This window comes from Sarcophilus harrisii, chromosome 2 (genome assembly GCF_902635505.1).
Source record: "Sarcophilus harrisii chromosome 2, mSarHar1.11, whole genome shotgun sequence".
In the NCBI taxonomy this organism is placed as follows: Eukaryota; Metazoa; Chordata; class Mammalia; order Dasyuromorphia; family Dasyuridae; genus Sarcophilus; species Sarcophilus harrisii.
The window spans coordinates 524382375-524405206 of record NC_045427.1 but is presented as its reverse complement, the minus strand read 5'-3'; the positions used below and the strand labels follow the sequence as shown (position 1 = coordinate 524405206).

At 31.9% G+C, this 22832-nt stretch overlaps 1 protein-coding gene across 4 annotated transcripts in view; it reads right to left on the bottom strand.

Annotated features, from left to right (window-relative positions):
• VPS13C (vacuolar protein sorting 13 homolog C) overlaps positions 1-22832 on the bottom strand; it is a 177104-nt gene that overhangs the window by 10598 nt on the left and 143674 nt on the right. For all 4 annotated transcript variants that reach the window (XM_031955443.1, XM_031955444.1, XM_031955445.1 and 1 more), the window contains 12 exons: positions 21575-21715; positions 19779-19860; positions 19599-19668; positions 18478-18589; positions 18207-18320; positions 9260-9399; positions 7934-8015; positions 7135-7248; positions 6172-6247; positions 3327-3490; positions 1298-1343; positions 608-731 (listed from right to left, as the gene is read on the bottom strand). In XM_031955443.1, coding sequence (XP_031811303.1) covers positions 608-731; positions 1298-1343; positions 3327-3490; positions 6172-6247; positions 7135-7248; positions 7934-8015; positions 9260-9399; positions 18207-18320; positions 18478-18589; positions 19599-19668; positions 19779-19860; positions 21575-21715 — 1265 coding nt within the window. The remainder of the gene's footprint in view (positions 1-607; positions 732-1297; positions 1344-3326; positions 3491-6171; positions 6248-7134; positions 7249-7933; positions 8016-9259; positions 9400-18206; positions 18321-18477; positions 18590-19598; positions 19669-19778; positions 19861-21574; positions 21716-22832) is intronic.

The following is a 22832-nucleotide window of genomic DNA, read 5'->3' as shown; positions in this document are numbered from 1 at the left end:
TGGTAGGCAACCTGACATGGTGAACAAAGAGCTGGTCAGGAAGACCTGAATTCAAACTATGCCTTTCAAACCAATTACCTTTATGACCCTGGCTATCTCATCCAACATTCAGTGTTTGGGGTAACTCTTAGACTCAAGGTTGCAGAATCAGCCAGGCCTGCATTGGTAAAAAGATTTTCCTCATGAAGGAGCTCCACATACTAATAAAATCAGAAGCCCAGCCAGGTCTACCATGAAAAGTACAATCATAATTTTAATCTGCATTTTTTCACATATATTAAAATGTTCAAGCTTCAGGATAAAATCGTGTTTGTTAATATATTTAATTACTTGTTATAAAAGCAAAAATCTTCTTTATGCATTAGATATTTGCAAATTCAGGACTTTATTTAACTGTAGTCCTATTGGCTAATAACTACAAATCTGAAAAAAAAAAAGTGGTTCCTGACTTTCATCTTCTTTGCTTCATTTTTAAACACATAAGCCAATAAAAAATAAAAAAATTTTGCTCTATATGACGTTTGTCCACACAACTATGTACAATCATTCATTTTTAAGACCTTGTTAAGAAATCACACTCTCCTTTAAAACTTTTTTTTTTTTTTACCTCTGAATTCCTTGGAAGGTACTGCTGGCCATATCAATGATGCCACCAGTTGGACGAGCAACAGCACCCACAAGCCCTTTTCCAATTCCTTTAAAGAATCCAGCTGCTCCTTCCTTTTTGGCTCCTTCAGATCACAAGAAAACATTAAGATCCACTTTACTTACTCAATTCTAGACTAGTTCAAAAATACAATACAAGTCTGTATCCACAAAATGCAGAATAAAATAATGACTTCATTAATTAAGCAAACTTAGAAATGAACTTTCTGAAATGTACATTTAGTCCCATTAGGCAAAAAAAGTCTAAGAATTCAGCTCAGAATGAAATATTTAAGAATACATAGGAAATCTGCCTCTTTAGGCCTAAAAGTAGAAGAATGAGCAACCCATTCTAACTTTCCCTCCTTTTTCAAAGAAATAGAAATAAATGATTCAGAGAAGAATTATCAAAGTTCTGGATATTATCATACTTATTTTAGTAGCTAAGGCAGAAACAATATATATAATCAGAATTAATTATTATTGTATGCTCATAGAATTTCTAGCTCATGGCATGAGAATAATATTCAAAATTTTCTGTGTGGAACTAGCTTCAGTCAATAATTCAAGCACATGAAAGTCAAATTTGTTTTGTTCATAGGATGCAAAGGTGTTTCTAATATGGTTTATGAAAGAAATATTTTCATCCTACCTTCCATAGGCTTGGTAATTATTCCAGTCACACCCCCTACAACTCCCTGAAAGAAAAAACAGTAATATAGTCAATAAGAGATGTCTTAACTTCAAATGGCCACTAGAGGTCTCTGCTGACATATTAAATTTGTTTTTAAGTATCTATTTTATTAACAAGTTTTATTTGGATATAACTCCTAATATTTAAGTAAAGTTACTTGGTGTTACAGAGCATATCTCCAATAAAAATGAGACCTTTGATATTTGATGTTTAACATCAAACTGTAAGATTCTGTAATAAAGTATAACAATTGATTAAATCTAATAATATAACAATTCATTTGAAAATACAAGGAACATTCCACATCTACTGCACCCCCCCCCATCTCGCTATTTCTTAAAAAATTAACAAATCTATTTTTATTCCATGGTATTTCTCACTTTACTGGAAAAAAGAAAAATAAATTTCTTATAATAAATATTCATAATCAAACAAAACAAATACCTCGATGTACTGTGATTATTATAAATTATATATAACATATACACTAAAATGTTCATTTATCAGTTTGAGACTTAAATTCATCATTTCACTATAACGCTCCTATTTTCTCACAGTTCCTCCCCATCTTTCCTTTTTTTTTTTTTTTTGGTCTTCTTTGCTACTCTGAGACACAATCTCAAAATTATTTAATTTGTGTTTTAATTATTAGTGATGTGGAGTGTTTTCTCATTTAGCTGTAGATAGTTTGGGTTTCTTTCCTTGAGAACTGTGTATATCCTTAGACTATTTGTCAAGTGGGAAATGGCTTTTATCTTATGAATTTGAACGAATTCCACATATCTTTTGGAAATGAGACTTTTATCAAAAGCATTTGCTGCAAAAATTTTCTCCAGATGTTTCTTTTTTCACTGTAACTTTATTATATTTGCTTACATAAAAAAATTGTTTTTTTTAAATTTTGTGTACTTAAAATTATCCATTTTATCTTCTGTGAGCCCCTCTAAAACTTTTTTTGATGATGGCCTTTTCTCTAATATGACCTTTTCTATCTAAAATACATACCCATTTGGTGCTTGTCTGTATGAGTTTTATATTTTACAAATAAATTAGACTCTTATTCACTTGATCACTGCTTCTTTTCTGTTTGTTATCTGGTAGCATAATAGCATCAAATCACTGCCACTACCATCATCAAAATCCTATCTGCCACAGCACTGTCATATAAATATAACTTAATTTAATGAAAAGAGCTGAAATAAATCATTAATTTCTGAGACAACCTTTTCTATCTATGAGCAAATGTAAAAATTAAGCCGCCATGTACCTCCCAAGGGTTTGCTTCTAATAATTTCCTAATAGCAGCTTTAGTTCTATACTTTGGAGTCTTGCCTGAGAAGCCTGATCCCTCACTTTTTTTTGCTAGGCCATCACAGGCTGAGATCTGTGCAAAGTGCTTCAAGTGATTGCTTCTCATAAGAAACCTATTAATATTAGAACATCCCCATTTTACAGAGAAAAACAGTGAGGAGTAGAAGGGGTGTGTGACCAGCCTGAGTTGTTATATGAGCCCAGGCATCACCTGCTCCTACAACAAGCCTTTGCCTATCAACAGTTTCATGTAGCAACTCAAAATAAACTTGATTTTCATGAAGTCCTTCCACTCTACAAAAACTGTGAATAAAACTGTTGACCACTGTAACAAACCACACACTTAGTCTGAACCTAAGCAAATTAAAAAGACACATTAACTTAAAGTAAAAGGTATACTGGTTATGGATATGCACTTAACCTTGACTCTAAAATTTAATTATTTTAGCAAAGCCCATTTCAAGAACATAAACACTCAGAACTTACCATGAGAAGTGACTAACAAGTTAGTATACACAATATAAGTTCTGTAGCAAGTTCAGCCTTATTTCCTAACACAAACTCTAGATTAATTTATTAAATCCATTTACAAAATGAGGATTTCTATTGTTACCTTCATATTATTAAATAAATAGCAGGAAGCAAATTCAATAGTGATCCAAAATGAACATAATACCCTCAGAAAGCCCTTTCCTCCTTTGGCCAGACTGTCTCCAAAATCTTTAGGCTGACGGCCCATCTCTTCTCGTCGTTTTTGCTGATATTCCTTGTCCATTGTAATTGCAGCCAAACCCTTCCCAACAGAACCTGTTATTCGGGACACAACCCCTGCTGCTCCTCCTAGTATAAACAAAATGAAGTTTGGTTATTTTTTTAAAAATTATACACATAAAAAGTCATAGTTCCTTAAATGATAATATATAACCTAATTTGAAAATGGTCTTCCCATCTCATGTTTAGCAATATGCAAAATTAATTTATTTGGAAAACAGATTCATTAGGAAGAAAAATAATCTAAAATATTATCATATAGATAATCCTTATTATTTTTAAATTCTCCGTTTTATGGCATATAACTATGCAAAATAGTTTCTGGTAATTTTTTGTTTCTGCTCTGTTGTGATTTCATTTTGTTATTCTTTATTTTGATAATATGGGTTTTTTGTCTTGTTCTTTTTTCCAGTCATTTTACCTACAAACTTAATCTTGTTAATTAAAAAACTGCTTTTAGTTTTGATTATCCTACAGTTTTTTAATTTTACATTTGATTTTCTACTTTAATTTTCAAGATTTCTATTACCCTCATTTTAGATTTATTTTTTACTTTCTACTTTTAAGTTTCATATTTAATTTTTGCAACATATACTCAAGTATTTATTTTATTTTAAATATATGAAAATTATTTTTTATTTTTATTTTAGCTACATTCTAGAAATTTTAGTAGGTTATCCATCTTTATTATTCTTACATAAAGCTATTAGTTTTTGCTTTGTCCTTTGACCTATTATTCAGCATGTTACCGCTGTCCCCATTTATGTCTGTCTTTTGATCATATACCCTATTAGTCACCAATTTTTGTCATGGTTTGTAAGTGGTTAGATGTACAAAGAACATGTTTAAGATTTCTGCTTTTCAACTTTCACTTAAAATTTCTCTGGCCTAGCAATATATATATATTTTTAATTAAAGTACTATGTGACACTAACAACAAGCATTATTATTTTTTGTTGTTGTTGTTTCCATTCAAGAGATGCCATAGATTTTTCAGCTCAAAATTCTTCAGTAGTTTCATTCAGTTCTATATTTTAATCTAACCTTTTGAGAATTACTAGCACTCCACAAAATACTGAAGTCTACTACATACAACACTCTCTCTTTTCGACTGACAATTTTCATTCATGAATTTAAGTAATACTCTCTATATTTATTGCTTTTGGTACAATCTATGTTCTCTGAGCAGCATAATGAAACATCCTTGTTTTTCTTTTGATTTTATCAATTTTTTGTCAATTTGTTTCATAGACTGATTTTAACTTTTTTTTTTTAACTAAATTGATAGAGTAAATTCTGTGCCTGCCCCTCTCTCCCCACTTCTCTCTTTCCCTCCCTCTCTCTTCCCCTCTCTCTCTCTTCCTGTCTCTCTGTCTCCTTCGCCTTCTCTCCCTATCTCTCTCTAGAGTGTTTGATATTATCCATTCTGCCATTTTCTTTGGTTTTATTAAACTATATATTCAATTCACACTTAAAAGTATGATTAAACACATGTATTCTTTCATTTATTTCATATTTATTTTGTTATTCCTTCCTTCCTTCCCAGGCCTTTCTAAAACCAGCTTCATCATTTTTTATAGAACAATAATATTCCATTACATTCATATACACAGCTTATTCAGCCATTTCCCAATTGTTGGACATCCACTCCCTTTTCCAATTCTTTGCTACCATACAAAGAGCTGCTTCAAACATTTTTGCACATGTGGGTCCTTTTCCCTCCTTTATGAATTCCTTGAGGTACAGAGCCAGTAATGGCACTACTGGTATGCATAATTTTATAGTCCTTTGGGCATAGTTCCAGATTGTTCTCCATAATGGTTGGATCATTTCACAACTCCACCAACAATGTATTAATGTCCCAGTTTTCCCACATCTCCTCAATATTTATCATTATCTTTTCTTGTCATCTTAGCCAACCTGAGAAGTGTGAGGTGGTAACTCAGAGTTGTTTTAATTTGCATTTCTCTAATAAATAGTGATTTCTGGGGCAGGGTAGAGTAGTGGGAAGGAAAAAGGATAGAAGAGCAGACTCCTGAGCGCCTTTAATCCAGATGATGTTATCTTCCCTGCTAGTTTGTGGATATGAGAGTCAAATATGGCTCTTCTTCTGTGGTTGAATCCTCCTTTTTTTTCCTTACTTTTCTACCAAATGGTTGGGTAACACTAGTGTCTGTTTTTTCTTGCAGGACTGTTGCCATGAAGGATTCATGCAGCTGGATCCTCAATACTAGATTAAGCTTATTTGGGGTCACTGAGATAGGTGCTTGGAGTTGGTTGGAGGTAGGAACACTAAATGAAAGTGTCTAAGTTTTTAGTAATGAGCATTTAACCTTGCATAAGGTATTATGCCTAATTGTCTTGCTGATTCAGCTGAAACTACTTTATACTTGGGTTGACAATAATCATAATAGTAAAACTACTATTAAAAGCTAGCATATCTTATATATGTTAACTTAGATGATTAATGTAATTCACTTATTTTGAGGTTTTGATTTAGAAAAGTTTGTATTAAGCAACTATTTGGCTATCTTGCTGGTCATATTAAATCTCTCTAAAAGGGATCACACAGGAATAGTGATAAGAACCACAGGCTGCTGTCTTAGAACTATCATTCACTTAAAGGCAAGAGAATAACTATTTTTTACCCAGAGATACTAGAAGAAAGAGATCCTCGTTTGATTAAATATGAAAATTTTATCATAAGATAGAATTTAGTGACTTTTAAGAATAAATGAAATGACACATACCTACAGTGTGTCCAAAGAGACTTCTTACTCCAATTACTAACCCTTCAGCAAATTCTTCAGGCCCTTGAACAGCTCCCTGATTTAAAAAGTTAAATTTTAATGTCTTACACTTTGATTTAACAGCTTCTATTAATAATTTTAGGACTAATAAAAACATACATATTTTTCCAGAGATAACCTTCAAAAAAATCTTGAAATTCCTTTCAACACCATACTTTAACATTCTTTTCACCTATTTTCCCTCTCATGAAAGAAAATTTATTGAGTATATGTTATGATCATAACATCCTAATCTCTAAGAGAATTTTGTCAAACTCTGTGAAAGAACTAAAAATGTCAAACAGCAGAGTCAAAGATTTTAACATCATATACTTTAACCATATTCCAAAGAAGAATGCATAAGAGATACAATTCTTGCCTGAAAAAGCCATTTAAAGTTAGACTTTTAAAGAGAGAGACTTGGGAAAGATGAAGCAACATAGTTCTAATATGAAGACTCAGAATGTAAACTCAAATCTGATATATCAAAAATTCATTTTCTCCAACTATCTTCTCTAACCCTATGCTTTCTTACAATTTTTAGAATGGGATTCTTAGCCTACAGCCCACGAACTTGGTGCTTTAATATTCTAAGAACTATATTTCAATATAACTGAATTCCTTTGTAATCCTACATATTTTATTTTATACATTTAAAAGCATTATTTTTAGAAGAGATACATAGACTTTACCACATTGACAAACAGGAGCATGATACAAAAAGGGTTTAAGAATGCCTACCCTAGAGATACATACTAATAACTCCTTTAAAGAACCCAGGGATTGGTGAAAATAAATTTAAATCTCTTTAACCCTTGGAATGCTTCAATAATTCAGTCAAATTTAAATGTTCGGTTTGAGAAAAAGATAAAGTAGAAATTCAATTTCCCTATTTTGGGAGTCAAAACAAATAGAATGAAATACCTGAAAAGGTTCATAAAAGAGTGCTTCAACACCTTCAGACAGACCTCTAATTAATCCAAATGGATTTCCAAGTACATCTAAACCCAATACCAGGACATACATCTGCTTCAAAAACTAAAAAAAAGAAAGAGTTAATAAAGGCTCTGTGGTTATTTATTTGTTCAATATTAAAATAACATTAACATTTTTAAAACAACAGTATTAGTTAAGCCAAATATTATGGTTGAAGGGAAAAAGTAAAATATATGCAATATTTGCAAATCAGAACAAAAAGGAAATGGAATGGCAATACTACAAATAAATGATATCTTAATATTACCTTCAGTATTGAAATAGTACCTAAGAGACCCTAAATAGTTACTATGTGCTCTTGAGCACAGACTTAAAACTAGAATTACCTAAGTATGTCTCAGTCTTCTATTTTATTTTTGGTACTGATTTAGAAGGATTCCTCTCTTATAACTTATATCTAGGTACTATTTCTATACTGAATGTAATATATAGATTCTCTCCAGGTTCAAACTATTGCCAAGAGGCTTCCCTTTTTGATTCTCTAGAACCTTAAGAGACTAAAGTAACCAGCTTCTACCTACTACAAAAAAATTATATACATATTTTTTTTTTAATTGAAAAGAAAGAAGAAAAAGTTAAGTAAGGAAATGCATTTTCATTATTCAAGCTAAGTACTTGGTACTTAGTAATAAGTAAATAATGGTACTAAGTAAATAATTAAGTGGTCAACTAGCCTACTGAGCAAGAAAAATGGGGAAGTTTGTTTTTCTCTTGAGTCAGAAATTACCTGTTCACTATAGTGCCTGACAACACTCCACATGAGTTGATCTCTCTTGTAGAACTGATACTGAACTTCATAATATGCCAGTCTGAAAAGTAGAAGTACATGAGAACTGTCATCCTTAGTAAGTGATACTTAATTTAAATACAACTGGAATTGAACATTTAGAAATTATAATTAGTTTTTCATCCTGGCCATACAATTTGACAGTTTCCTACTATATACATTTATGCATTTCTCCAAATTACCATGTTAGTATCTCATTCTTATAAAAATTTTAGGAGAGAGATAAAATCTGATCTAGAGCCTAAGAAGCACTATAGCTGGAGAATATTTATCTTCACTAATAAACAGATACTAGGCTAACTTTTTAGGGAAATTTCATCTTTACTATATTAATCTAGTGTTTAAGATAATTTAAACAGAAAATGAGTTAATCTTTGTTGAATGAACTTCTTCATAGAAAGACCTTATGATGTTAAGAAAATATTTACAAGCAATCAATCATTTAAGAAATGTTTACTTACATGAAAACTATGGATCTGCTAAATACAAATATTCTTATCTTCCAAAAATGACTTTTAGGAAATTCTCCCTATCATCTGGCTCTAAAATAACCTTTTCTAGGCTTTATTTACACCATTTAGTTTCATGCATTTTATACCCTAGCCAAACTACTACATTCACTGTTGCAAAATTCCCACCTATTCTCTGTCATTATGTATTTGTCTACTTCATCCTCCATGTCTGAAAAACTTCTTTCATATGTCTGCCTTCTGAAAATCCTTCTTACCTTCAAGACTAGAGCATGGAAGATGCTTACATCCTCCCATGGCCAAATGAAATATTATTAATTTCTCTAGGAAATTATAACAACAATGCCAATATTTAAGTTTTAAATGCTTCATAAGTACTTCAACAACCCCCAGCTATTTTACCCAACTACGATAACTCTAAAGCAGAAAACAACCATGGAAGTCTCAACCCTTTTATGACTGCTTAATAGTGTTACAATCACCCACTATATCTAGGACCAGCTCTACCTAGACTGCATTTCATTTCTGGGTTCCTGACAACCGCACTCCTCATCCCCTACCCAACTATATCCTACTGCACTTTGAGTTCCAGAACCATAATCAAGTCAAATTTGTAATTGTTTTTGGAAAGGGTGAATCATTCTATTTCCCTATGGTTCCACTCGCCAGCCCTTTAACTTTAGAGTAAAATCATCTTAAATAGGAGTATCATGATGACAAAGGGAATGAAATATCTATACATGATAACAACAGTTAATATTTCTGTATTCCCAGTTTATTTGAGAATAATGCTTACTTGAATATGAGGTCATCCACATCAGTCAGTGTAGCACCTATGCTTTTCAATAGGAGGTTGACAGAATGAAGTGCAATCATTTCCTGTTTTTCTTTGTCTGATTCTTCACCACCAGAACCCAAGGAAAGACTTAAATGTAACTAAAAGTTTTTTTTTTTTTTTTTTAAGAAAGACAGATAAAAAAAATTATTAAAAACAGCTTATACAGATAACCAATTTTTTTTCTAAAAAAATTTGCTTAACAATACACCAATAAAAATTATCAACCCACAAATTGCTTAATAATTCATTTAAAATATAAAACTTTAAACTTATTCATCTAATAATTGAGAGTCTTAACATTTTACCACTACATCTATTCTTTCATTAAAAGATTTCAAAGAATGCAAGCAAAATATATATAAAATTATCTGAAACATGGTGAATTAGCTACAAGTCATCCATGTTTAATCCCTAATATTTTATTTTCACCCACTTAACTAGAAATTTATTTGTTGAAATATGAACTATTGAATGCACCAGCAATTCCCTTTTTAGAAAAATCGGGTATATGGTCAACTCTAATATTTTGATGTCTCTCCTAGAACTCTGTGACTTCTCAAAAATTATTGATAATTACCTTACATTGTTATCAAAAACTGTGAATTACTAATGCAAAAAGGCAGCTGTGTGTCATAGTGAATAAATAGAATGTTTGACCCAAGTTTAAATATGGCCTCAGATATTTACTAGCTATGTGTCTCTGGGTAAATCATTTTAACCTGTCTGCCTAAATTTCCTGACCACTAAAGTGGAGATATAGAACTTATTTCCCAGGATTGTGGTGAGAATAAAACGAGATAACCTATGTAAATAGCTTTGCTAATTTTAAAGAACAAAAAATCACAGCTATTATTATTGGCATTATTAATAATAATTGACACTGATAAATATGTCATGAATAATCCATATGACTGATTTCTTTCTTTCTGATGATCCTGGAAATCCTGGAAAATGATGATCAGTTCTCAGTTTAACATAGTGAGCGCCCCAAATTCCACATGGTTCCTATCTCTCCACATATGTATCATAACAAAATTAAAATCAAATTTTTATTCAAAACTCAAATAACCATTCATTCATTTATCACTTATTGAGCAATTACTAAAGACTACATGATAGGCACTACTATTATGGAAAAATAAGATATAAAACGTTAAGTAAATACAAAATATGTAAAGAGAAAATACAGACTAATGTCCCCAAGGTTGAAGAGAGATACATATCAACTAGGGAGCAAAAGGGGAGAAACAGGAAAGATTTCAAGTAAGTCATAATATCTAAAGAATCTATGAGACAGGAGCAAAAGAAAAAACATTTGAAGGACAGGGGACAAATTAGGCAAAGTCATAAAGACAGGAGATGGAAACAATCTATTAAGATGAAGCACTATGTATATATTTGGGATTTAATCTCAAATTTTCCTTAATGACATAAAAATGGAAAAGGAAGAAGTGCTCAAAGGGCTTCCATTCTCTGCTTTATAATTCAAAGTATTTAAAATCTGTTTAGTTTGTTAACATAAATATTTTTCGTCATATTATGGAATATTATGAAAGGGTATGGTAGTAAAAATTGTAAAAGAAACCCAAATCAAGAGATGTTCAGATCAATTTCTTGTCAATAATCTTCGTTCAACTTTATACATAATTTTTAGGCCATCTTCAAAAATTTCCTCAAATTCTGTGACAATATACTAGTAAAAAATTATACTTATTACTAATTACTTGAATAATTCTGTATTACTGAAAGTGAATGCTGAGTTGGAACGACTTCAGAACAAACACACATACAACCATACAAACACACACACACACACGCTCGCGCGCACGCATATAACAATAAAAAGATAAAATGGACCCTTACACAAATCAAAGGGCTTTTGCACAAATGGAAACAATGCAGTTACAATCAGATGGGAATCAAAAAGTATCTTTGTAAGAAATATTTCTGATAAAGTTTTGATAGCTAAGATATATAGGTGTATATATACACACATATAAATATCACACATTATATTTATACAAATAAAAACCTAGCAGATCAAAGTGTACAAACAAGCAGTTTTCCAAAAAAAAAAAAAAAAATGTAAGCTATCAATACCTATGATACTCATAAGAACATTCTATCAGAGTAGTAAAGACAACTCTCTCCAAAAGTAAAACTAACAATTGTTGAAAGTAAATGAGTGCACAGATATACATGTACTATTTGTGGAGCTGTGAATTGCTCTAACCATTTTAGAAAATAAATTGGCATTTAATGCTCCAAAGTCACTAAACTGTATATGCTTTCTGACCCACTGACCACTACTACACATATACTGCAAAGATGTCAAAGATAGTTGAGAAAGACCCACATATACAAAAACATTCACAGGAAAAGCCTTTTAAAGAAGTCAAGAAATGAAAACATAGCAGATCCCAATTAATTGGGGAATTGTTCAGCAAATTATGGTATATAAATTTGCATACAGATTAATAATAGAAAATTAGTCATGTAAATAAATGGCAAAAAGAATGGTTGCACCAAAATGTGTGGGATGCAGCCAAAGCGATAAGAAAGGGAAATTTCATATCTCTAGAGGCCTACTTGCATAAAATAGAGAAAGAGAAGGTCAACGAATTGGGCTTGCAATTAAAAATGCTAGAAAAGGAACAAATTAAAAACCCCCAATCAAACACTAAACTTGAAATTCTAAAAATAAAAGGAGAGCTCAATAAAATTGAAAGTAAAAAAACTACTGAATTAATTAATAAACTAAGAGTTGGTTCTATGAAATAACCAACAAAATAGACAAACCCTTAGTAAATCTGATTAAAAAAGGAAAGAGGAAAATCAAATTGTTAGTCTTAAAATGAAAAGGGAGAACTGCTCACTAACAAAGAGGAAATTAGAGCAATAATTAGGAGTTACTTTTGCCCAACTTTATGCCAATAAATTCGACAACTTAAATGAAATGGAAGAATACCTTCAAAATATAGCTTGCCCAGATTAACAGAGGAAGAAGTAAATATCCTAAACAGTCCCATTTTAGAAAAGAAATGGAACAAGCTATTAACCAACTCCCTAAGAAAAAATCCCCAGGACCAGATGGATTTACATGTGAATTCTACCAAACATTTAAAGAACAATTAACTCCAATGCTATATAAACTATTTGAAAAAACACGGAGTCCTACACCAAACTCCTTTTACGACACAGACATGGTACTGATACCTAAACCAGGTAGGCTGAAAACAGAGAAAGAAAATTATAGACCAATCTCCCTAATGAATATCGATGCTAAAATCTTAAATAAAATATTAGCAAAAAGATTACAGAAAATCATCCCCAGGATAATGCACTATGGCCAAGTAGTATTTATACCAAGACTGCAGGGCTGGTTCAATATTAGGAAAACTATTAGCATAACTGACTATATCAATAAGCAAACTAACAAAAACCATATGATCATCTCAAAAGATGCAGAAAAAGCATTTGATAAAATCCAACATCCATTCCTAATAAAAACACTTGAGAGTATAGGAATAAATGGACTTTTTTCTTAAAATAGTCAGGAGCATATATTTAAAACCATCAGTAAGCATCATATGCAATGGGGAAAAACTGGAACCTTTCCCAGTAAGATCTGGAGTGAAACAAAGTTGCCCACTATCACCATTATTATTCAATATTGTATTAGAAACACTAGCCTCAGCAATAAGAGTCAAGAAAGAGATTAAAGGAATCAGAATAGGCAATGAGGAAACCAAACTATCACTCTTTGCAGATGATATGATGATATACTTAGAGAACCCCAGAGATTCTACTAAAAAGCTATTAGAAATAATTCATAACTTAAGCAAAGTTGCAGGTTATAAAATAAATCCACATAAATCCTCAGCATTTTATACATCACCAACAAAAATCCAAACAGCAAGAGATACAAAGAGAAATTCCATTCAAAATAACTGTCACAGCATAAAATATTTGGGAATCTATCTACCAAAGGAAAGTCAGGAATTATATGAGCAAAATTACAAAAAACTTTCCACACAAATAAAGTCAGACTTAAATAATTGGAAAAATATTAAGTGCTCCTGGATAGGCTGAGCGAATATAATAAAGATGAAAATACTCCCAAAACTAATCTATTTATTTAGTGCTATACCAATCAGACTTCCAAGAAAATATTTTAGTGATCTAGAAAAATAACAAACAAAATTATATGATATAATAAAAGGTCGAGAATCTCAAAAGAATTAATGAAAAAAAAATCAAATGAAGGTGGCCTAGCTGTACCTGATCTAAAACTATATTATAAAGCAGCAGTCACCAAAACCATTTGGTATTGGCTAAGAAATGGATTAGTTGATCAGTAGAACAGGTTAGGTTCACAAGACAAAATAGTCAATCTACTACAGCAATCTAGTGTTTGACAAACCCAAAGATACTAACTTTTGGGATAAGAATTCATTATTTTACAAAAACTGCTGGGATAACTGGAAATTAGTATGGCAGAAATTAGGCATGGACCCACACTTAACACTGTATACCAAGATAAGATCAAAATGGGTCTATGATTTTTAGACATAAAGAACAAGATTATAAATAAATTGGAGGAACATAGGATAATTTATCTCTCAGACTTGTGGAGGAGGAAGAAATTTGTGACCAAAGACGAACTATAGACCATTATTGGCCACAAAATAGAAAATTTTGATTACATCAAATTAAAAAGCTTCTGTACAAACAAAACTAATGCAAACAAGATTAGAAGGGAAGCAACAAACTGGGAAAACATCTTCACAGTTAAAGGTTCTGATAAAGGCCTCATCTCCAAAATATATAGAGAACTGACTCTAATTTATAAGAAACCAAGCCATTCTCCAATTGACAAATGGTCAAAGGATATGAACAGGCAATTTCAGACGATGAAATTGAAACTATTACCACTCATATGAAAGAGTGCTCCAAAATCATTATTAATCAGAGAAATGCAAATTAAGACAACTCTGAGATACCACTACACACCTGTCAGATTGGCTAAGATGACAGGAAAAATTAATGATGATTGTTGGAGGGGATGCGGGAAAACTGGGACACTGATACATTGTTGGTGGAGTTGTGAACGAATCCAACCATTCTGGAGAGCAATCTGGAATTATGCCCCAAAAGTTATCAAACTGTCCATATCCTTTGACTCAGCAGTGCTACTACTGGGCTTATACCCCAAGGAGATACTAAAGAAGGGAAAGGGAACAGTATGTGCCAAAATGTTTGTGGCAGCCCTGTTTATAGTGGCTAGAAACTGGAAAATGAATGGATGCCCATCAATTGGAGAATGGTTGGGTAATTTATGGTATATGAATGTTATGGAATATTATTGTTCTGTAAGAAATGACCAGCAGGATGAATACAGAGAGGCTTGGAGAGACTTACATGAATGGATGCTAAGTGAAATGAGCAGAACCAAGAGATCATTATATACGTCAACAACCATACTGTATGAAGATGTACTCTGATGGAAGTGGATTTCTTTGACAAAGAGACCTAAATCAGTTTCAATTGATCAATGATGGACAGAAGCAGCTACACCCAAAGAAAAAACACTGGGAAATGAATGTAAACTGTTTGCATTTTTGTTTTTCTTCCAGGGTTATTTTTACCTTCGGAATCCAATTCTCCCTGTGCAACAAGAAAACTGTTTGGTTCTGCACACCTATATTGTATCTAGGATATACTACGACATATTCAACATATATAGGACTGCTTGCCATATAGGGGAGGGGGTGGAGGGTGGGAGGGAAAAATTGGAACAGAAGTGAGTGCAAGGGATAATGTTGTAAAAAAAATTACCCTGGCAGGGGTTCTGTCAATAAAAAGTTATTATAATTTAAAAAAAAATGGTTGCACAGAAACTTTTAAGATTTGCCTTCATCAATGCAGTCAAATGAGAACCAGAAGAACACAGTGACTACTATAATGTAAAGGAAAATAAGTTATAAAGACTTAAGAATTCTGATCAATGCAATGAGCAGTCATGATTCAGAAAAATAATGATAAAGCATGCCTCCCATTTCTTGACTAACAGAATTAAAGGTTTGGGTAAGATTTACATTTTCAGGCACAGCCAATGTGTAAAATTTGTTTGGTTTGACTATACTTACTTATAACAAGGGAAGGTTTTTATTTTGTTTGGGGTGAGGAGAAGATAAAGAAGGAGTAAATGACTATTACTACAACAAGAAGAAAAAAATAAAAATAAAAAATATACAGACAAAAGTACAAAGAAGTTTAGAAAGGGCAATAATAAAATAATAATAAAATAATAAAATAATAATAAATAATAAATAATAATAAAATAATAAATAATAATAAAATAGGCAGGGCAATGTCATTACTATCTTTTTAACATGCTTTTTAAAATGTGGCATGTAACAAAAGTTTACAGTATTATATAAAAATGTATTTTTTTACTCTTTGGATACTGAAATGTTCATGTTTTGTAACATTTGCTAAGTTTATTATAAAGGAAAAAAGTGAATGCTGACATGTTTTATGTGTATATATTATCAAATATAAGCTAGTATGCATGTTTATCTTAGACACAATTCATCATGCTATTTCAGATAGTTGTATTAGGACTTTTTGTATTATTAGATACCTTTTAATGATGCAGAAAAATATAAAAATTTCTAAAAAAGAATGCATACTCTTCTATAGCTGTGAAATACTTATTGAAATGTACAAGGTTTTTAGATTTTTTGATATCTTAAATGCTTAGTTCTTCAGTGTATAATCTTCCATCTTAATTTTATAAAAAGACAGGCACAAAAAATTTTCCAACATAAGAGTAAATATATAAATGCAATAAACAGGTTTTTCTTTATCATTTGGTTATTTTCTGTAATGTTCTTCCCTAAAGTAAATGTTCTCTGTGAGCAGGTTTCTTGGGGAGCTTCTGAAAGCAGCCTTAATTTCAGTTCAGTTCAATAATCACCTCAAATGCAGCCAGGAATTAAAAGTTCAAATCCTTTACTGTCTCTTTCCAAATCTTAATAGGCAATGAAGCTTGGCTAGTTTTCTTGAGGCCTTCCGGATCTTGGTTTCAATATTCTCCACAGGACAGCCTGCCACCACTTCTCTGTCTTCCTTCTTCCTGCCTGACTTGTGAATCTCCTCGACTAAATCCTGGCTTTGAATCTCCCAAAGTGCATCCTGGTTGAGGCTCCTGGCTTATATATGTTCTCTTAAAGGTGTGAATCTTGCAGAACTCTAGTAAGTACTAACTACATAATCATCGTCTCTATCAATTCCAGTGACTTAGCACCTTGTAAGAATTCTCACAACTTTCTAAATATTTTAAAGAAGAGTTGGGGAAGACTACTTGGAAAAGGGCGCTAGAAAGGCAAGAGGATGATACTTTTTGTTCATTTTTAACATATACATTTATCTAACTCCAATATGGCTGTGAGATATCACATTCACAATACTGCCTGAGTATTTTATAGTTCATGTGCAAGAAATGGCTTTAGTAATGTGGTTCAAAGATAAATCCATAGCATCCATAATTTTTATACCTCCTTCAGGATAGAGCCCTTCTGAAATAAAGGGGAAGAATTATGACTCATCCTTTTTACATTCACAATTCCCAGTGTACTTTAAAATAAGTAAATTTCTACCATATCTTATAATATCCAGACTAGCTCCCTGGAGGGCCTCAGGATCAGTCAGAGTCAGGATAAATCAAAGTTCTTGGTCTTTAAGGGAGAAGTGAAGGAGGCAGGCAAGCTGCCATGTAGCCTGCCAAAGATGTATCCTGGATTCTGGAGTCCAGGTTCTCCAGCCTCTCTCCTCCTCTTCCTGTCACCAAGTGACTCTGACTTCTCTCCCCCAGTCCTCCAATCCTTGCCTGTGATTACCTCACTATTACCCATTCAGCAGGAACCAATCATAAAGAGAACCATCACATTATCATATCATCTAAGTATATGCTTATAGAGCCATTATTTCACATCCAATAGATAAATATCCTTAAGTGCTCTGCTGTCTGATTCAAGTACACCTTTTTGGAGTTTCAGCCCTCTACAATATCTAACAAAATATCTGATTTTCTTTCAAAAAGATAACACTTACTAAATTTGACTACCTAATTTTGTCTAAGTATCCAATCACATTGATCTCACAATTCAAACCAAAGAGATAATCCATTCTATTATTTTATAAATCTTTCCAAAAATTGTTTTGTTCAGCCAGCTAAGTTAAAATGATCAAACCAGTTGGTATGAAACTATATACTCATGGACTAAATGCAGGATCTTAACATCTTTTTTTTAAAAATGATATCCAGTTAATATTCTAGCCTACTGCATGAGTTTTGAGTGTCAGAATGGATAATATACAGGAAATATATTTCTTTAAGGAATCTAAAAAGAAAAATAAAAAGGAGAAAAGCAAGGCAGAGCATAAAGTTCAAATTTAGATAAATGAAAAGAATCCCATTTTCCTTTCCCTAACTTCTAACAAAATTTTAGAAAGGGAAAAATACCTCAACAGCATATAATACCAACTTAAGCATTTTCACATAGTAATGAGGATGTCCGTTAAATCTTTCTGTTTAGATAAAATTTCTTTCTAGTCACAATTCCATACTTAATTAGGAAAAGGTTTTGCCAACTAATTCTCTAATTAAGTCAATGAACTTTTGGGTGCTATTAATTTGGACCTGAAGAACATGCACCAGCAGTTTCTTTGTGGGACACTGGGCATATACATGTTACACACTATTACACAGTTTCCTTCATTAGAAAATCCACTCTACTTAGGTCCTTGAAATAAAATCTCCACCTGATACAATATTTTTCCAAATTTCAAAATAAATACTTGATTTGTTTCCCACTTTCCCAAAATAGTTACAGCATACCTTAATGGGAGAAATATGGAAATGTTCAAAGAAACTGAGGCTTGATATATCTGTCATGGATGTTTCCAGTAATTCAGTGTTTAGAGTATCAATATCTTGCTGGATTAATTTAGTCTAGAAGAAATGAAATCATTAAAAGAAATTTTTAATCATATTTTCTTTTTTAAAAAACCCACTCAATAAAAACATCAAATTTTAATTACTTCACACTCATGTTTTTCTAAAAGACAGAAGTCAAACTATGAGACACACAATGAAAAAGTATGATTACCCTTTTCCTTTCAGCTTCAGGGTCAGTAGCTGGTGTGAAGAGTGCAAGAACTGCACCTAAGAATCCTTGGTCAATTTTCAAAGCCATTTCTTGGATAAGAACCATAAAATACCTAGAAAAAAATAACAGATAGTAACAGTAAATAATGTTTTTTCCTATATATGCAATAATTTCATTACCTTATTTTCAGCAATATTTAAAGAGAATTAGAATTATAAATCAACATTAATAGAGCATAGCATGCTTTATTTAATTCCCTTATTTGATTTTCACAATAATCCTGTAACTCAGGTACTAAATACATCTCTAGATGTAGATGTAATCTCTATATGAGAAACTGAAGCCCAGAAAAGGAAAGTGATTAATAAGTCCTAAATCAGTGATTTCCTAGTTTTGGCCAAAGGCCACAGCAGAAGGTTTCTACTTCATCTGCTAAGAGCTCTTTCATTAGGAAAATAATGAGATCTATGCATAGATAGAATGATCCATTAAGAAAACCACCTCTAAACACTTATGCCATTACTCAATTAATTATAAAAATCAGATCTAGATGGCCAACAACTGCCATATACTCATTTCCTACCAGGAATAAAAATATAAACAAAAACAAGCTCCTTCCCTCAAGAAATTTACATTCTGAGGAAAGAAGACAATTTATAAAAAGAAAAGTGAGTAGAGAGAAGGTACCTACATGAAAGCAAAGAGCAGGGAATGATCAAGCATAAATGGTCTGGGCCCTTGCTCAAAAGGAAGCGAAAATAAGAGATGGCCAGCCTTTAGGTGTTCTAGATTAAAGGCCGGGCTCTGACACAGATTAGTTCTATGAATATGGAACTTTTTTCAGTGATCTAAAGCAACTCTCTAAAATAAAAAGTTATAGACAATGTGCCAATTTGTTTCAGCAGACAGTTTCCATGCTACAGATTTCCCATATCAATGAAAGCAAAGGTCCAAAACAAAAAATAGTAATCATCATCATAAAATAGATTATCACACTCAAACAGAGGAAATAAAAATTTATATTACCAATTAGTATTTCAAAAGTTTTACCCTGAATTTATCAGAATGCTAGTAGCAAATATCATTGTAAATTCCTGTTAAAACTTTCTTACTTTACTTACTTGAATTGCAGCACTTTACTATACTCATTAAATCTTGTGATGATGCTAATATCAATAAATGGCCTGGGCTCTGAAAGGTAAAAAAGAGAAAATAATTGATCTCTACAGAAAAAAAATGTTAATATTTATTACCTTTAATAAACAAGTATGTTTCAAATTAACTTTTTACTTTTTCTTTACCTGAATCCAAAGCAATGGACTTTGGAGGGGCTACAGGATGAAATGCAACTGGGAACATTGAACCTGGTAACTGATTATCAACCTAGAAGATAAGACAAAAAGGATGCATATATTTTTTTTTAATTTTAATTTTACACATATGTATGCACATATGCACATACATATACATACATACATACACTCCCCAATTATCTCTGTGCTCCTTAAGGTTTCTTCTACTTTTATTTTATCTTATAATTTTTTTATTCTTATCTTCTATCTTTATAACTATTTATTTTTCTTTTCCCCTCCAATTTTTATTTTCCAATATAATCTTTTTTTCTCTCTCCCAACTAAAGAAAGATCCCACATTCCACAAAGGAAATGGAGGCAAAAAAAAAAAAAATGAAGTTCTGGAAAACATAATTAGAGCAAAAGCAACATAAAGAATTTATACACAAAGTCATTAATGCAAAACTTTGTAGCTATATACCATACAGGCCATGCTAAAAGTAATTAATATATGGTCTTATGGTAGAAATTGATGTAATATTAAACAGGAAATAGTAAAGAAAAAAATGACTTATTTTCAGAGACAATGATGAAAATTTCTCATTATAAGTTAAAAAAACAAATGGGAAATCGAAACTCAACTTGTTCAGTATAGTAATAAGCCATAAAATGCATACATGTAACTGAAGATTTCCCTGATCAAATGAGAGTAAGTCATGCAAACACTGTCTCTCTACCTGGGAGTACTTTCATGTGCCAAAGAACTGCCACTGCTTTAAAAACACAGTGCTAAATAAAAAGCCCTTAAATACTATGTTTTCAAAAGGTCTGATTTCTTCTATAAGCGATTAAGAAAATATTAAAATGTCTTATTCCAAAATAATTTATGAGAGATTTCAAACTCAACAGATTTTATATTATCATATAAAACATGCTCTTTTTGAATTCCACATATTTAACCTAAATTAGATTACTTGCGGCCTTGAAGAAGGGGGTAGTAGGTAAGAGAAGGAGGGAGAAAAATTTGGAACATAAAGTCTTACAAAAATGAATGCTGAAAACTACTTTTATGTGTATATGAAAAAACAAAATACTATTGAAAATTTAAAAGAAAAAAAAACCGCTTTTTTTTTTTACAAGCTGGATATTCTTACCAAAAGGAAGAATTCTACTTCTGCATTAAGATGTATAAGTCAAGAAGTAAATAGATAAAAAATATTATTAAACTGACTGGAAAACATTCTCTAACAATACTGAAGAATTGAAAAAAATGTAGACACACAATGATAAATCCAAGTTAAAATTTATAATTTCATTCTTAAAAATTTACTAATGACTTTTTTGAAAATGAAGATAAAAGGAGTTATTTAGAAGATGCAGTGGATAGAACACTGGCCCTGGAATTAGGAGGACCCGAATTTAAATCCAGCCTCAGATACTTAACACTTCCAAGCGGCGGGATCCTGGGCAAGTCATTTAACTCCAATGCAAAGGAAGAAAGAGAGGGAGGGAAGAAGAAAGAGAGAAAGGGAGAGAGGAAGAAAGGGAGGAAGGAAGGGAAGGAAAAAGATTAAGGGAAGAAGGGAGGGAAAGAGGAAGGAAGAAAGGGAGATTGAGAGAGGAAGGGAAGGAGAGAGAAAGGAAAGGAAGAAGGGAGGGAAGAAGAGAAGGAAGAAAGGAGGGAGAAGGGAAGGAGGAAGGGAGGGAGAAAGAAAGGAAAGAAAGAAGAAAGAGAGGGAGGGAGGGAGGAGGGAAGAAGGAAGGGAGAGAGGGAGGGAGAGAAAATGAAGATAAAGAAATATTACCTGAATCCAGTACAACTGGGCCCGTAAACTTCTTTGGTGAGGAGACTGCTTAAACTCAACATGGATACCTGGTAAGAAGTCTCTCTTAATATGACACCGAAATGGGACTCGCATTTCCATAGGGGATCTACTAAAATTTACCTAAAATAGAAAAAGTTTATCTATATCTAAATAGTATTTTTCAGTTCCAAGTAAAAGTTACATAAAATATTCTATAATAAGGGCAAAAGGAATCATTTAAGGAATACATGGCACTCTGTAACATTAGATATTTAGTATTTTTGTTGAATCAATGGGAAATATATCTATTATCTGTATGCACACACACACGTATATCAAAATTGGTAATATTAAATTTTTTGTAATTTTTTGTTGTTGTTCTCTATCCATGTTGACCTTAAGGCCAACAATTTCATTTTTTTTTTTTTAAGTATAGCATTTTTCTATTAAACACAAGAGAAAGACAATTGGCAAACTTAAGGAAAGCACTTATACTTGGTTATATATACTTATACATATATTAATGGGAACTAAATCTTCTGGTGTTCAACTCACATATATACATATACATATATACATACATATATACATATATATATATACATATATAAAATATATACTTCAATTTAACTGTGTCTACTGAAATAACTGTATTGGTAATTACTCAATTTCCAAACTTGCAAAAAAAAAAAAATCAATTCAACAAACACTAAGCACTTGGGGTAGCTAGGTGGTGCAGTAGATAGAATCAGGCTTGAAATCAGGAAGACTCATTCTCCTATGAAATCCTGTCTTAGATCTACTAGCTAACCCTGAACAAGTCACTTAATCCTGTCTACCCCAGTTTCCTAATCTGTAAAATAAGATGGAAAAGGAAAAAGCAAACCACTCTAATAGCTTTGTCCAGAAAACTCCAGAGTTGAAGAGTTAGATACAACTGAAAGGAATAAACAATTAAGTACCTACTGTAGGTAAATCAGTTTTGTGCTAGAAATAAAAATATATATTATCTCTCCTCAAGGAGCTCATAATCACTCTCATGAGAGAGGAGTGATGACATATACAATTAACGATGCTGAAAAGCATAATGCCATAAATTAAAGAGCCAAACAGAAAGTTTTGACAATGCTGAGGTAGAAATAAGACCTTTAGGAAAACATGAGAACAGAGAAATAGATTTGAGAATTATCTGGAAAAAAAAAAAAAAAGAGAGAGAGAGAGAGAGAGAGAACTAAAAGCCTGGATATAGGTAAGTATG